Source organism: Rana temporaria, chromosome 7 (genome assembly GCF_905171775.1).
Source record: "Rana temporaria chromosome 7, aRanTem1.1, whole genome shotgun sequence".
Classification (NCBI taxonomy): domain Eukaryota; kingdom Metazoa; phylum Chordata; class Amphibia; order Anura; family Ranidae; genus Rana; species Rana temporaria.
In genome coordinates this window covers 61,343,750-61,360,470 of record NC_053495.1, presented here as the reverse complement: position 1 = coordinate 61,360,470, position 16,721 = coordinate 61,343,750, and the positions used below count along the sequence as shown (strand labels likewise).

Here is a 16,721-nt window from a genome sequence, read left to right as displayed (position 1 = left end):
TTGTAGACCTGGTCGAAAGGTACTTAACAACAGAGAATTTGTCCTCTGCCACCAGAGACGCACAGACTTTTCACCCCAAGACCAGACCCTCCCCACCTATAGGTAAGACTGCATCAAGGGATGGGGGTGGAGAGAGGTACCAAGGAGCAACTAGAGGAATTATCGGGACTACTGCTAATGTTTGGCGAGAGCGGCCTGGAAGACCCATCCCACAGGAGAGGACCAGAAGGTTGATTTGTTACCGTTGCCGGGAAGAGGGACATATAGCAGCGGTTTGCCCAGCGGGTGATGAACCCATGCAGTGTGACTTTCTGACAGAGAGACGTCAGTCCCTTTTTGCAACCACATGCACTGCAGTAAAGGGAAATGAGAAACCTTTATATAGAATGTGCTTAGATGGTAAAAATGTTGTGGTATTGTTGGATTCAGGTAGCCTGGTCACCTTAGTGAAAAGTGATCTAGTGGTGGGAAAAACCTTACATCCTAGAAAAATGGCTGTAGTTTGTGTACATGGGGACACTCGAGAATATCCGGTGACTACGGTTTCCTATGAAACCTCCCTCGGTAACTTGTGTCACTAGGTGGGTTTAGTTCCCAAACTGCCACATGACGCCATTGTGGGAAGGGATTTCCCAAAATTCTGGGAACTCTGGGACTGCCCAGATTCCCCAGTAGGTGGTTCTTCTGAGTCTGAACCATCTACTCCAGAAACCTACAACTGTGAGAATTTTCCGGAGTTTCCATTCTCAGTATTAGCAGGGAAAACACCAGTCCCTAGGGAGGAGCCTGCTACCTCAGAAGAGGAACAGCGGCCGATAGGGTTTGATGACCTCGAGGTGCACAGAGAAAATGTTGTCACTGAGCAATTGAGGGACCCCACATTGCTAAGAGCCCGGGAGAATATAGTGAAGATAGATGGGGAGTTAGTTAACCCTGACGAGAGAATTGCCCTCCCTTACTTCATTATTGAAAGAGACCTGTTATATCGAGTGTCACAGAGGATAGAGGACACCATTAAGCAACTGGTAGTGCCTAAACTGTACCTGCAAGATGGTTTTGGAACTGGCCCATGGGCACATTCTTGGGGGACATTTGGGAGCAGAGAAAACCCGGGAGAAGATCACCCAGAGGTTTTATTGGCCTGGGATCACTAAAGAAGTGGAATTGTACTGCTCTTTCTGTCCAGTGTGTCAGATTACTGCACCCATGCCACATTTCCGCAGTCCGTTGGTACCCCTGCCCATTATCGAGGTCCCTTTTGAGAGGATCGCCATGGACTTGGTTGGCCCCTTACTGAAGTCCACTAGAGGGCACCAGCACATCTTGGTAATAATGGACTATGCCACCCGGTACCCAGAAGCGATTCCTCTCTGAAACACCTCTGCTAAAACAATTGCCAAAGAGTTATTTCAGGTTTTCAGCCGTGTGGGTCTTCCTAAAGAAGTCCTAACTGACCAGGGCACCCCGTTTATGTCCAGGGTGACCAAAGAACTTTGTAAACTCCTGAAAGTGACCCAATTACGTACATCAGTATATCACCCTCAAACAGACGGGTTAGTGGAAAGGTTTAATAAAACCTTAAAACAAATGTTGAGGAAGGTGGTGGATAAAGCCGGAAAGAATTGGGATTATCTGCTCCCTTATCTGATGTTTGCAATAAGAGAGGTTCCCCAATCGTCCACAGGGTTCTCTCTCCGTTTGAGCTACTATATGGGAGGCAACCCCGGGGCCTACTTGACATTGCCAGGGAAACATGGGAGAGTGACAGTTCCCCTCATCGAAGTGTGATTGAACATGTGGCCCAAATGCAAGATAGAATTGCCCAAGTGATGCCGATTGTGAAGGAACATTTAGCCCAAGCGGCTCAACAAAGGATTTACAATCGTGGGGCCCAGGTCCCTTCCTTTGCACCTGGTCATAGGGTGTTGGTACTGGTCCCCACGGTCGAAAGTAAATCCCTAGCCAAATGGCAGGGTCCATATGAAGTGTTGGAAAAAATAGGCGTGGTGAATTATAAAATTAGCCAACCGGGAAGACGAAAACCTGAGCAGCTCTATCACGTGAACTTGCTGAAACCATGGAAGGATAGAGAGTCCTTGGTCGCTAAGACTACCCGATTTTCTGCTCCATTTAACCTGGCTGTCCCTGAAGTTGGGATAGCGGAGACTCTATCCAAAACTCAGCAACAGGAGGTTAAAGAATTTGTGCTCCATAATAAGGAGAAGTTTTCAGACCTGCCAGGTTGGGTCTCCGGAGTTGAACATGACATTATCACCACACCAGGGGATAAGGTCAAGTTGAAGCCTTATAGAATTCCAGAAGCCCGGCGAGAGGCAATTCGCCAGGAAGTAAAACAAATGCTTGAGCTGGGGGTGATAGAAGAGTCAAATAGTGATTGGTCCAGTCCCATTGTCTTAGTGCCCAAACCAGATGGAAGTTGGCGGTTTTGTAATGACTTTCGCTGCCTGAATAAAATCACTAAGTTTGACACCTATCCTATGCCCCGCATAGATGAAGTGATTGATCGCCTAGGCACTGCCCGGTACATGACAACGTTAGACCTGACCAAGGGTTATTGGCAAATTGCTCTCTCGGAGTCGGCCAGCGAAAAAACAGCATTTGTAACTCCAGATGGATCTTTCCAATATCGGAGGATGCCTTTTGGGTTACAGAATGCTTCCGCCACATTTCAACACACCATGGATAAGACCCTTCGGCCTCATCGAGCCTATGCTGCTGCATACCTCGATGACGTTGTCATCCACAGTGAGGATTGGGAATCACACTTGCCAAAAGTTCAGGCTGTGTTGGATTCCATCTGGAAAGCCGGGTTTACAGCCAATCAAAAAAAATGTACCCTTGGGCTAGAAGAGGCGAAGTATCTGGGGTATACCATTGGAAGAGGTCTAATCAAGCCCCAAATAAATAAAGTTGAGGCTATTCAGGATTGGCCACGTCCCACCAACAAGAAACAGGTTCGTGCATTTTTGGGGATCGCGGGCTATTATTCCCGCTTTATCCCCCATTTTGCCTCACAGGCTGCTCCCCTGACCAATTTGACCAAAGGGAAGGAGTCTGTAATGACCAAATGGACTCCCGAAGCAGAAACAGCTTTTCAGGCTTTAAAACAGGCCTTATGTAGTCAGCCAGTTTTAAATTCGCCTGATTTTTCACGGGACTTTTTTCGGTTCAGACAGATGCGTCAAATGTGGGCTTAGGAGCTGTACTGTCTCAGATTATCAAGGGGGAGGAACACCCTGTTATGCACCTCAGCCGAAAGTTGAAGGCCCATGAGGAGAATTATGCCACCATTGAGAAAGAATGTTTGGCGGTGAAATGGGCTTTGGATTCTCTCCGGTACTACCTCGTGGGTAGACAGTTTGAACTGGTGACGGATCATGCCCCATTGAAGTGGATGGCACAGAACAAAGAGACCAATAGGAGAATAAATAGGTGGTTCCTGACCCTCCAGGAATTTAGTTTTGTGGTAATGCATCGCCCCAGTGCTAAAATGGGAAATGCAGATGGGTTGTCCTGAGTGCATGCCTGCCTGGCAACCTGTGTCCCAACCCTAGGGTTGAAACAAGACGGGGGGTATGTGACAGGAAGTCAGGTAAATCTGTGGGTGTTGTCACAGACAGGACATACATTTCTGCCTTGTTTAGACAATACACCAATTGTTATTAGGCGTCGGCTGCAAAAGTAGCCAGAAAAGGTCTAAGGGCGTTGGAAATCTTCAGCTGTTCAGAATGAGGCAATTAAGGCCTCTATATATAATCCAGAGGATTACCACTGATTTGCTGCATCCTGAGGCTTTGTGAATAAGGAGAGCAGTGTACTGAAAGTCTTCTGAGGAGGTGATTGATTGTTCTGTGTGATAAAAATCAAAAGACTATTGTTTTTCTGCTGTATGACCAGCAGTGTCTGCCCAGTACTAGGCTGTGCCAGACTCCATAGATAGGTTCCTGTGTGGTGAAGATAGACGCCCCAAGTGGCCAGGGTTTATTTTATGTTTTATGTTTATTTTGTTTATGCTGTTTGGATGCTTGCACTTGTTTCCAGCAAGATGGAAGAATAAACCAAAATCTTTGTTTTCAACCGTCTTCGACTGCCTGTCTGTATAAATTCAGTGTGTAGTGAACCCATCCAAGGGGTCACACACCCCGCTACCGAGCTAACCCCTTACACTACTTAGGTGACTTCTGAAGGCAATTGGTTCCACTAGATCTTAGTTAGGGGTATTAGAGTAAAGGGGGCTGAATACAAATGCACGCTACACTTTTCACATATTTATTTGTTAAAAAATATGAAAACATTTAGCATTTTTCTTCCACTTCCCAATTATGTGCCACTTTGTGTTGGTCTATCACATAAGATCCCAATAAAATACATTTACGTTTTTGGTTGTAACATGATTATGAATACTTTTTCAAGGCACTGTAAATGTGCAAAAATGCAAACATGCCATTACACCTGCATATGTGTGAACAGAACACTAGTTTAAATTGATTTTAAATAGCTATAATCTATGTTTTCTTCCAACATCTTGTAGAGTTCAGCAAGCTCAGTCTTGTCTTTGTGCAGTTGTTGGTCTTGTTTTATCTTGTCTTCTTGTGATCATCACACTCACTGAATATGTAGTGCAAAGAAAAGTTGGTTAAAAGTTTAATGAATATTCAATGTACTGTAACTATAGTAGATTGCTTATTAAACTGACCTATCAATAACTTTACAAGTCTGCATGAAAAAACTCATAACATGTAACAATACAAAACAACAATATATTTTTTTTAAAGTTCAACTTTATCATTAAAAAGGCAGTTACTGAAATTCAGTCAAGTGACCTTGCCAAAGCTGAGATGATGTCATCAGTCTGCTGCTGGCAGGAGAAAGCATTTTCTTAGTCTCTTCACACCCATTATTCAGACTGCAACATTGTAACTTTGTAGCAAGTCACAAGGTAAGAGGCTCTTGCAGGGGGCTATGTGTGTGAGGCCCCGTACACACGACCGAGGAACTCGACGTGCCAAACACATCGAGTTCCTCGGCGAGTTCAGTGTGGAAGCCGCCGAGGAGCTTGGCGGGCCGACTTTCCTCATTGAACAACAAGGAAATAGAGAACATGTTCTCTTTTCGGCCCGACGAGTTCCTCGACGGGTTCCTCGCTGAAAAGTGTACACACGACCGAGTTTCTCGGCAGAATCCAGCTCTGACCGAGTTTCTGGCTGAATTCTGCAGAGAAACTCGGTCGTGTGTACGGGGCCTCAGACATTTGTGAACACAGCCCAGAACTACATAGGTTCTGGAATTTATATAATAAACACAAATAGATAACGCACTGGTGTGACTAGTGATTTTTAAACACAGCTGCTGGCAATCAATAGTAAGACAAAAAATAAATAAACACATACTGTACATCGTATATGTTGAAAATAAATTGCTACAAACAAATGTCCATATCAAAATGAAATATGGCAAAGGTGAATAAAGGTGAGTATATGAAATAGTTCAAATCCAATATGCATCTTGAGGAAAACATCACTGATATCTTGCTACTTCATAATTGTAGTCACCTCGTGAGCTCTCACCATTTTACCATCTTACCAGACTAAAATGGTCCCAGATGGTGTCCTATGCAAAGAAACACGTTAGGCGGAACCTACACACACAACACCGACAAGCTTCTTTGGAGTTGGAACCCTTGCTGTACAGCTTTAAATTGTGACTTTTTATGTGCTTACCTGCTTTTTATCATGTAAGTAGAATGTGTACCATGTGTTTACACATAGGTGTGCGCAGCCTATGGCATTAGGGTGTGCACACCAAAGCTCAAACACACATGCGTGTGTAATATACCGTATATGGCAGTGGGCAAGTCAGTAGGGCTTTGTCAGCAGGGCAGAGATTGGTGTCAGTGTCTTTGTATTATTATTATTTATTTTTATTTTTTATTTTTTATATATATATATATATATATATATATATATATATATATATATATATATATATATATATATATATATATATATATATATGAGCCCTGTTGGGGGGCTTTGGTGAAATATCAGTGGTCTAAACAGATCCCTGATGTCTAACTTTTGAGACAGAGAAAGGGACTGAGGACAGAGATTCCCCAGTCCCATTCTCTGCAGCCAGGCAGCAGGGGGAATCTGCACAGTACAGGGTGATTAGGGTGTGCCCAGGCACACCTTACACCCTATGTGCGCACACCTATGTGTTTACATTAAAGTTTATAGCCAATTTACAGTATGTGACTTTCCTTGCTTTGATTACATGGGGACACTCGATTATATATATGGTCACCATTGTCTCTATCAATTTTGGAGAGAAAGCCAGTCTAATATATTGGAACCAATAGGTGTGAACTAAACATTCCCGATGAAAGTGTTTACAACAGGCGAATCAGACTCTGTAGTGGGATCATTTTAGTCTGGTAAAACTTTTGTTTGTAGCCATTTATTTTCACTATATTAGCATGGCAACATATATAATATATCTGGAATTTATATGAGTCATCGCTTACACTAGTTTCACACTTCCACATTTTATGCAGGCAATGTTTACATGGGCACGGCAGCCTATTCAAATGAATAGCCTACTGTGAGTGCACGTGGGTGCCATCAGGGCTTGTGCAAAAAAAAAAGGTGCATGCACCTTTTATAAAACACGCCCACAGGGAAATCGCATGGTCATTTTAACTATGCGATTTCCCTGTGGTTCCTGCAAACGCACTGTGTGCTGAGATGCACGTGGGTGCCATCAGGGCTTGTGCAAGAATTTTTGACACCCTAGGCGAAACCTAATTTTCCCGCTCCCTCATTGGCTCTGCCCATGACTCTACCCACTTCACCCTGTATATGTATACGATGAAGGTGGCAGGGGTGGAGATTTTTGCCGCGCCTCTCCACCTATTTCTTCAGCCGTGGTCTGCAGGCCCACACCTGCGCCTCTGGACCCGGCCTAAAGGCAAATAGTAATGGCAATGGCTCGCTTCCTCACGCCAGTTGGGGATGCAAGTATATAGACAGACTAGGGCTGTATAGGGGCAGGCTAAGGTAGTATATGGACAGGCTAATGCCGCGTACATACGATTGGAAATCCCAACAAGAATTGCGACTGAATTTTGGCTCAAACTTGTGTTGCATACAAACGGTCACACAAATGTTGTCTGAAATTCCGACTGTCAAGAATGCGGTGACGTACAGCACTACGAGCCAAAAAAAATTAAGTTTAATGATTCCAAGAATGTGCCAAATTGATTCCGAGCATGAGTGTTTTTTTGTGCGTCGGAATTGCAACTTTTCTTGTCAGAAATTCCAACCGTGTGTACGTGGCATAACTTTGTAACTGCCTATCCATATAAGCAGACAGATACACTGACAATGCTTTACAGGCTCCTAGTAAAAATAATAATAAATGCACATTTTTTTTATCCGCAAAAAGATCTGAATTTATTATTTTTTTACAAAGGTGAACTTGAACCTCCACACCTCAAATCACCCCAATTCCTGTATTTTCAGGCCTCAGATCACCACAATTTGTCCACTATCACACCTCAGATCACCCCAATTGCTTCATCACTGTAGTCCTCTGCACACCTGTTCATCACTGTATCACCCTGAATGCCTGTTCCCCTCTGCACCCCCCCCCCCCCCCCACACACACACACCTCTGTTCCCCATTGTATCCCCCTGCACCTCTGTTCCCCACCCACACATCGGTTCACCTCTGTACCCCCCCCCCCACAAATCTGTTCCCCACCCCCAACTCCCCCTCACATACACATCTGTTACCCTATGTATCCCCCAACCCCCCCCCCCCCCCACACACACACACATCAGTTTCTCTCTGTAACCCCAACCCCCCCTTCACATCTGTTCCCCTCTGCACCCCAACCCCCCCACACACATCAGTTCCTCTCTGTACACCCCCTGCACATCTGTTCCCCTCTGTACCCCCCAACCCCCCCCCCACATAAGTTTCTCTGTAGCCCCCCAACCCCCCTGCGCATCTGTTCCCCTCTGTACCCTCCAACCCCCACACGCACATCTGTTCCCCTCTGTACTCCCACACACACACATCAGTTCCTTACTGTAACCCCACCCCCCCCCCCACCCCCCTGCACATCTGTTCCCCTCTGCATACACTGTGCAATGCAGTATAAACTTGACAGCAAATTCAACCATTCTTTTTAATAAGAAGGGCTTCCATCTCACCCGCCCTGGCCGGTTCCATGTATCATGCAGGCACTTTCGGACTGGCCCGCTGCTCATTATCCTGGCACTCTCCCCTCCTGTTCTCACTGCAGCTGCTAGGGAGGCACTGCAGGCTGGGGATAGAGTGGTCCTGGAGAGCTCAAGAAAAGCAGGCTTACAGAACGGGGGATGCTGAGGGCGAATTGTTTCTTCACAGAGTCCGGGGATGTCTTCACATGCGCATTTTACCGTCCCACCTAGCCTGGCGCCATAAGGCACCTATGCTGCCTTATGTATGGTGATGCCGGCTCTGCAGGTATTCTATAAATCTGGCGCTGGATTCTACCCTGACGCTCTAGGCAGCTGCCTGACCTGCCTATTGCTAGCATCGGCCCTGGTAACCAGAGGCAATTCAAGCACAGGGAGAACATGCAGACTCCATGCAGGTAGTGTCCTGATTGGAATTTAAACCAAGGACTCCAGAACTTCATGGCAGAAGTACTAACCATTAAAAAATACCACCATCACCACAGAGGACTAAATAATATCATTTTAGAAAGTTTACAGCTAACTTAGACAAAAACCTAATGCTCTCATTCAGTTAGATCAGTTTTATGGTATTAATAAAGATTCACTGTATTTCAGGGGCGGGCCCGTCCTTTAAGGGTGCACGGGCGCCACCTCCAACTATAAATGCATCCTGCCCCTTGCAGTTGCTTCCTCTGTGCATGGCCCCACCCACTTTAGTGACAGCTGCAATGCTGGAGCTTAGATAATTTATACACCACCACCCACTTCTCCCAACCTGACATACATTGATCCCCAGCGATTTCCCTGTTAACAACCCCCTACCTACACAAATCATGCATGTCACTATCCCTCAGCCAAAAGACATCACTCACTGGTCATCTTCCACCTCCTTCCCAGCTTTACACATATCACTTGTAAGAAAATAAATGGCTGCACATCCAGGAATTTCGATTGCCTTTTATTGTTCAAAGTGGTAACACCAAAGACACCAACACGAGGTCACGTAGACACATTTTACGCGTACATCTTGTGCTTAACACACATTCACTGGAAACTTCATACCCCTCGTCTCCATCCGTCCAGCCAACAGGCATTGCTCACCAGTAATTTTCCAAACCCCAGCTGACGCATATCATTTACTAGCCACTTCCCAACTCCTCAGTTCAGGCCACTTTCCAACTCCAGCTGAAAAAAAGAAAATAAAATCCACCCCCCCCCCCCCAACCTCCACTTACCCAACATAGCTACCTGGTTGCCCAAAAAGACATCCCTTCCCAACTGAAACCCCCCACCAACAAATATTCCTTCTTGGGCGCCTCACTCCCCCATTCCCCTACACAGATCCCTCCCAAGCAGCTCCACACAGACATGGCTGCATGGGGGGAGACATGGCTGCATGGGGGGAGACATGGCTGCATGGGGGGGGGGGACATGGCTGGATGGGGGGGAGACATGGCTGGATGGGGGGGGAGACATGGGGGGGGGAGACATGGCTGGATGGGGGGGGAGACATGGCTGGATGGGGGGGGAGACATGGCTGCATGGGGGGAGACATGGCTGGATGGGGGAGACATGGCTGGATGGGGGGGGGGAGACATGGCTGCATATGGGGGACATGGCTGCATATGGGGGACATGGCTGGATATGGGGGGACATGGCTGGATATGGGGGGACATGGCTGGATATGGGGGGACATGGCTGGATATTGGGGGGGGACCCCCTCCTGCTGAAAGACATCCATCCCCGACTGCCTCGAAGATTACAAATATTTCTCCCAGTTTGCTTATTCCTCCCAGTTTGTCTGAGGGCGGACAGTACGGTCACAATACAAATTAATACAGGAAGAATCATACCCTCCACATTCGTCACTTTTACATACTTCCTGCTATCAAACCCTCCTATCCTCTCCTCTCCCATAAAAAAAAGGGGGGGGATTTGGGAATTTGGGACTTTGAATGAAGCCATGGCCAGGTAAGGTCATGTGCCTCAGTTACCCACACTGCCTGTCAAAGGAGTGAAAATAAAGATATTTTAATAAATGCAAAAAATGTATAAAACTATTATAAAGGATATGGTACCTACTTCTGTAGTTCAGTCCTTCGAACCAAGATGTTTATTCCAGCTTGCGGCTCAACTTTTTTTTTCTTCAGATAATACTGCATGAGAGGGCTGTGCCCATTTAGGTTAAAAGCCATGCATGTAAATTCTGGTTCACAAAATGTTGGATGAGACTACAAGATGAAGACATTAAATTAATAAATATAACATTCAGGTAAATCCTTTATATATTTTACCCTCACACACAAAGTCAATTTGGACTTGAAAAAAAATGCCTCCCATCAGGAAACAGCAACATGTGTATTATATTAGTTTAAACAACATAAAAATTATTGTTTAATTATTATTAATAACATGTAATGGTAAAACCAACCTTTTGTTTAGAATTCTTCCTAGGCTTCATATTGTAACAGGTAGTTACCAGTATCTGTTCTTTGGAGGGATACAGGTCAAAAAAAGAAGAATCTGTAGGATATAAAAATTAAGATATACAGTATATGTGTGTCAGAGCATTGTATTGGGTGAAAATACATTCTTGTGTTAGCTACTGTGCAGTGGCGGCTGGTGGTATAATTCTGGGGGGGTGACAAACAGTGCACCCCACCCACAAACACCCCCCCTCCCATCCAGTCGGTAACGGTTCCCAGCCTGGCACTTACCCCATCTATGGCGGCTTCCCCTAGCTTCTCCTCCTCTGCATCTCATCGTCTCTGCCCTCCTCCTCCTAGGCCAATTGGAACGCTTCTCCGTTCAGCCAATCAGGAAATGGGTCTCAAGGCCCGCTTCTTGATTGGTCGGGAGGTGAATCAGTGTGAAAATAGCGAGTATTCATTCATTTTTCATTCACTATTGTCACACAACTGGGTGGGCTTGCAGTGCTCTGCAGCCCAGCGCCCACCCCATTTTTGAAGCCTTTGCTTCAAAAAAATAAAACCCAGACTGGAATCCATGCGTCCGGCACCCCGCATGTAGATTAGAAGGCTGGACGCATGGATAGGGGGGGTCAACGCCCGTGCACCCTGTATGGACGGGCCGCCACTGCTACAGTCATCTGTGATCTGAAAAAGAAAGTGGAAAGTTTTTTCAAGTGAAAAAACTGTAGGAAGTGTGCTGCCTTCCAGTAAAAATGTGAAGAAGTCTATGGGAGTCAGCCTACTTGCTTTGTCACAATAACAAAAAAAGCAGCGCTCAATGGGTAAAGTCATAAGACTTTACCCATTGAGGGCTGCTTTTTTTGTTATTGTGTTCCTGTGCCCATCCTCCAGTGGTTGGCGGCTGCACGGGGCATAGAGTATCTTATTTTCAAAGATTGGACTGTGTCACGCTTGACATTGTTGTAGCGCCAAAAAGGGACTTTGTTTTTACTTGCTTTGTCAGCCCCTTTGTTAGGGGTTGTTTCCTTGCTGTAAGGCTGTGCTCTAATAGAAACGGCAATGTTCTCTAAATGAAATTGTTTGTTTGCTGCTTAACTGCTATATATCCACTTTTATATCAGCTTATCACCAGAACAAAATGTAATATATACTGCAGATTACTCATCCTTAGATATGGTGGCTAAATTATTTTGTATGCTTTTTTTTTCTTAACCACTTCAGCCCCGGTAGATTTTACCCCCTTCTTGACCAGAGGACTTTGTAAAATTTGTCACTGCGTCAATTTAACTGACAATTGCACGGTCATGCAATGCTATAGCCAAACAAAATTTGAGTCCTTTTTTCCCCACAAATAGAGCTTTCTTTTGGTGCTATTTGATCACCTCTGCAGTTTAAATTGTTTGTGCTATAAACAAAAAAAGAGCGACAGATCGGAGACTTTTGACACATTTTTGGGACCATTGTCATTTATAGAGCGATCAGTGCTATAAATATGCACTGGTTACTGTATAAATGTCACTGGCAGGAAAGGTGTTAACACTAGGGGGCGATGAAGGGGTTAAGCGTGTGTTCCTTCACTGTGTTCTAACTGTGTGAGGAGGGGAGTGACAAGGAGAGATGACAGATCACTATTTCTACTTTGTAGAAACACACGATCTGTCTTCTCTCTTCTGCCACACAAATCCCTGTGCTTGTGCACACAATCGTGTGTGGCCGGTTGATCCTGCGCCATTTGCGTGCCCCCTGGTGGCTCTCCTGGACAAAGCCGAATTTGTGCGGGATTTCGCCCAGGAGAGACATTCTGCCGCAGTATATCTGCGTGAGCCGGTCGGGAAGCGGTTAATTTGCACCTGGTGATCCTGCCAGAAACACACACCTTCTACTTGGGTGGCAATAATCACTCACTGTACAATATCTATGTTACTTCAGGACAGGACTAAAGAACACAAGAATACTATCCTTTCTCTTCTTCTTCATTCCGGGGGGAGGGGAGGAGGTTGTAGTCCAAAAAGATAGCTAAAAACAATGCTAACTGAAGAATGTTAAGCTGTTGGCCTACGAGACTTTGAAGGCACAACATGGTGGTTCACATACTGTATAGACTTCTGGAGGTACAGACAACTTCCCCACTTTTTTTCAGGTAAATGGCCATACTATCAAAGATATATTATCTCTCACTTCTTTTAAACGTCTTTTTATAGCAGAAAAGCCTACACCGCATATGGTTTCCGAACTCTTTAATTAGGCAAATTAGGCGGTCGCCTAAGGCCTCGCGCTCACAGAGGCCCCGCAACTGCCTAATTTGCCTACTGAAGGAAGAGTAGCACTGGCATAGATAGCGTGGGCAGCGGGTGGACCTGCGCTGTCCCTGGGTCCAATGACCCGGCCAGCCGCGGGAGTCGGGACTCTGACAGTGCTGCCTGGCTGCATCGAACATTGAGGGGAAACTCCTGCTACCTCCGCCTGCAGGTCATGTTCTCTTTATCAGCACAGCAGCACTTGATGTCGGGCAGAGTAGAAGACTCCACCTGACACAAGACTTTGACAGAGATGAGGCGCAATTACAGGAACCCTACTCTGTATCTGTGTCCATCCAGCAGCTGAAAGCCCTCCCACCGGCGGACGCTCCCCCCCTTACCCGCTGGACACCGCAGACACAGATACAGAGTATGGTTTCTGTAATTGCTCCCCGTAGCCTCATCTCTGTTAAAGTCTCGTGTCAGGCTGAGTCTTCTACTCTGCCCTAAATCAAGTGCTCCTGTGCTGAAAAAAAGAGAACATGACCTGCGGGGAGAGGTAGCGGGACTCGGGAGCCATGGAAATATGCATCGTGCACAGTGTCGGTGAGTAGAGGGCTGTGCGTGAAAGATAAATTCTGAAAAGTTTTCTTTTTTTTTAATTTTAGAAATTCCGAATTTTTCAATTTCGAATTTTTCGAATTTTCGAATTTTTCAATTTTGTATTTCCGAATTTTTCAATTTCTGAATTTTACATTTTTCATTTATTTTTTAATTTTCGAATTTTTCATTTTCGATTTTTCAAATTTCGAATTTTTCAATTTTCGAAATTTCGAATTTCGAAATTTCTAATTTTTTGCTTTTCGAATTTCGAAATTTTAAATTTTCTAATTTTCTAATTTTTAATTTTTCGAATTTACGAATTTTTAATTTTCGAAATTTCGAATTTATGAATTTTCGAAATTTCTAATTTTCGAAATTCCGAATTTTCGAATTTTTCATTTTCGAATTTTTGACATTTTCGAATTTTTGACATTTTTAATTTTCGAAATTTCAAACTTTTCATTTTCGAAATTTCGAATTTTGGAATTTTTCATTTTCAAATTTTTCAATTTCGTATTTCCGAATTTTTAAATTTCCGAATTTTCAATTTCGAATTTTCGGAAATACGATTTTTTTTTTTAATTTTCGAAATTCCGAATTTTCGAAATTTCGAATCTTTTAATTTTCGAAATTTCGAATGTTTCATTTTTTTTGAGAATTTTCGAATTTTCGAAATTTCGAATTTCGAAATTTCAAATGTTTTACTTTCGAATTTTGAAATTTTCAATTTTCGAATTTTCAATTTTTTTTCCAATTTACGAATTTTTAATTTTCGAAATTTCGAATTTATGAATTTTCGAAAATTTCGAATTTATGAATTTTCGAACATTTCGAATTTATGAATTTTCGAAATTTTCGAATTTTCGAATTTTTCATTTTCGAATTTTTGAAATTTTTCTTTTTCGAAATTTCAAATTTTGAAATTTTTCATTTTCCAAATTTCGAAAATGAAAAATTCGAAAAATAAAAATTTTTCCTAATTTTTGGAATTTCCCCCCCAAAAAAATGTAATTTTTGTTTCATTAGTTTTTCTTTCGAAAATTTCGTTTTTTCCGTTTTATTCGTTTTTTGCGGAAATCCGAAAATTCAGAATTCCGAATTTACGAATTTCCAAATTTCCAAAAAGAGCAAAAAAACGAATAAAACTGATTTTTTTTTTCGATTTTCCCGAATTTCCGAAAAAAAAAAAAACGAAAATAACATAAATGAAAAAAAAACGAATTTTTTGGCAGTGCACATGTCTAGTGACAACAAGTCAGTAATTATGCCCTCCAGGCTGCTCGTAATTTCCTCTGGTGAGTGCCCTATTGTTATATTGCCTTAAACACGTTTTTTTTCCCCTTTCTATCATTTCTTACATATATTGCACATGTTCTCAAGAAGATTACATCTCTTGGATTTGTTTGATATGACATGTTATTTTGTCTTAGTCTTAAATAAAGATTATATAAAAAACAAAAAAAAAACAATGCTCACTGATATCAGTCATGAGAGCCAGAGAGTGTTATCTTTTTACAAGATTTCTGGAAGTATCAACTGTTTTTTTTTTGCACTTTTCCAGCAGTTATAACAACACAATTCTAGCATTGTATTATATCATTTTAATCTCCTGTGAATCCTGATCCTAAAGGCCCGTACACACAATGCGAATTTCGGAAGGGAATTGTCATTCTACGGCCTGTCGTCCGAAATTCTTATCATTCGTATGCTCCTTTTGACATCGGATTTTCATTTTCGTAGGACAAAAGCTGGATGAGCAGACTAGCAAATTTTTGATGAACGACAGACAGCTCAACGTCCGATTTTCGGATTGGCAGTACAGAAATCATCACACAAAAGTCGAAAGTACAAACACGCATGATCGGAATCAAGGAACGACCCGGAAGAGTCTGGTCTTGTAAACTACCGTTCGTAATCAAGAATTAACATTCGTGATGCAGCAATTGATGAAATGTCGAAATGCAGCGCACATTCTCATCTTGTTTAATGGGATAATAATGAAGCTGCTTTGCTGGTGATACTGATGTAATTATGCAAAATTTATTTTAAACAGCATTTGTTTTGTAGTAATATAAATAATATGAATATTATGTTTTTTGGGAAATTTACCACAACACCATTATCCCTGAGTTATTAAGATCAAAGATACAACTATGTTGGTGCCCCTTGTTAATTTTCTATTGTTTTGTTTTTATTGTACCTGTCTACTCGCAAGCTGTCATTTGAAGATCAGGAAAGATCTGAAAATCACAAATCAACGCTCACCAAACTTCTACCAACACAAAATTAGCAGAAGGGGCCCGAAGGGTGGCGCTCGAGAAATTAACTTCCTCTTTATACTCTCCTAGTATGTCACTACGTTCATGTTTGTTGAACGACAATTTGCGGATGGTTAGTATCAGAGCTTTTTTTCTCAAAAAATAGGTGCAGGAACTCAACCACGACCCTATTCAAATTTCACAAACAGTAGAAGGGTCTTAAAGGGGCATTAAATACCAGGATTGCATTACATACAGAGTGTAGAGTTCAGGGGGTTACACACAGAGTGCAGAGCTGTCACTTGTAAACACAGAAACCAGACTTCTGTGCTTACAAGTGATTGTGGTGAGCAGGCACCAAAGGGTCTGAGCCAGAGGTGGTGGAACTGAGTTCCCTCAAGTTCCCCCTGAAAAAAAACCCTGGTTAGTATGCTAGACAAAATGCTGCACACGCGCTTTTGACAAAAATCTGATGTTCTGTCTTACGACAATCGAACCGTGTGTACAAGGATTTAGATTGCTATAATTATCCTGTTATCATGCAGTTCAAGTGTTAAGAAGATCTTGGGTTCTGTCCAAACTTGAAAGGAAGCTGTCATTGCCAGGCCAATCAGCTGCAGACAGTGGTTTTATACACAAGATGCACATCATTGACCTTATATGGCCACATTAGGCCAATGACAGTGACCTAATATGGCCATGAGGTCAATGATGTCACAAGCATCTCCTTCTTATGGTATAATTGCAGCAGGATCCCCATCCCGACTAATTGGTCCGGTACTGACAGCTTCCTTCAGGCTTCTGGGAAACATAGTTTTGGACGGTACCCAAGCTCATCCTTACACAAGAGTAGAACAGCCAAATCGAATATATAATAATCTAAAGGCAAGCGTTATGATGTTATCACTTCTGTACTCATGAACATAACAGTTTCAAGCAGCCAGA

At 43.3% G+C, this 16,721-nt stretch overlaps 1 protein-coding gene across 1 annotated transcript in view; it reads right to left on the bottom strand.

Annotated features, from left to right (window-relative positions):
• Nucleotides 1–4,371: 4,371 nt before the first annotated feature.
• Nucleotides 4,372–16,721, bottom strand: part of FAM227A (family with sequence similarity 227 member A) — a 90,393-nt gene continuing 78,043 nt past the window's right edge. Inside the window, exons 11-13 of the mRNA XM_040359471.1 lie at nucleotides 10,678–10,769; nucleotides 10,329–10,477; nucleotides 4,372–4,629 (exon numbers count right to left, since the gene is read on the bottom strand). Coding sequence (XP_040215405.1) covers nucleotides 4,599–4,629; nucleotides 10,329–10,477; nucleotides 10,678–10,769 — 272 coding nt within the window. The 3' untranslated portion in view covers nucleotides 4,372–4,598. The remainder of the gene's footprint in view (nucleotides 4,630–10,328; nucleotides 10,478–10,677; nucleotides 10,770–16,721) is intronic.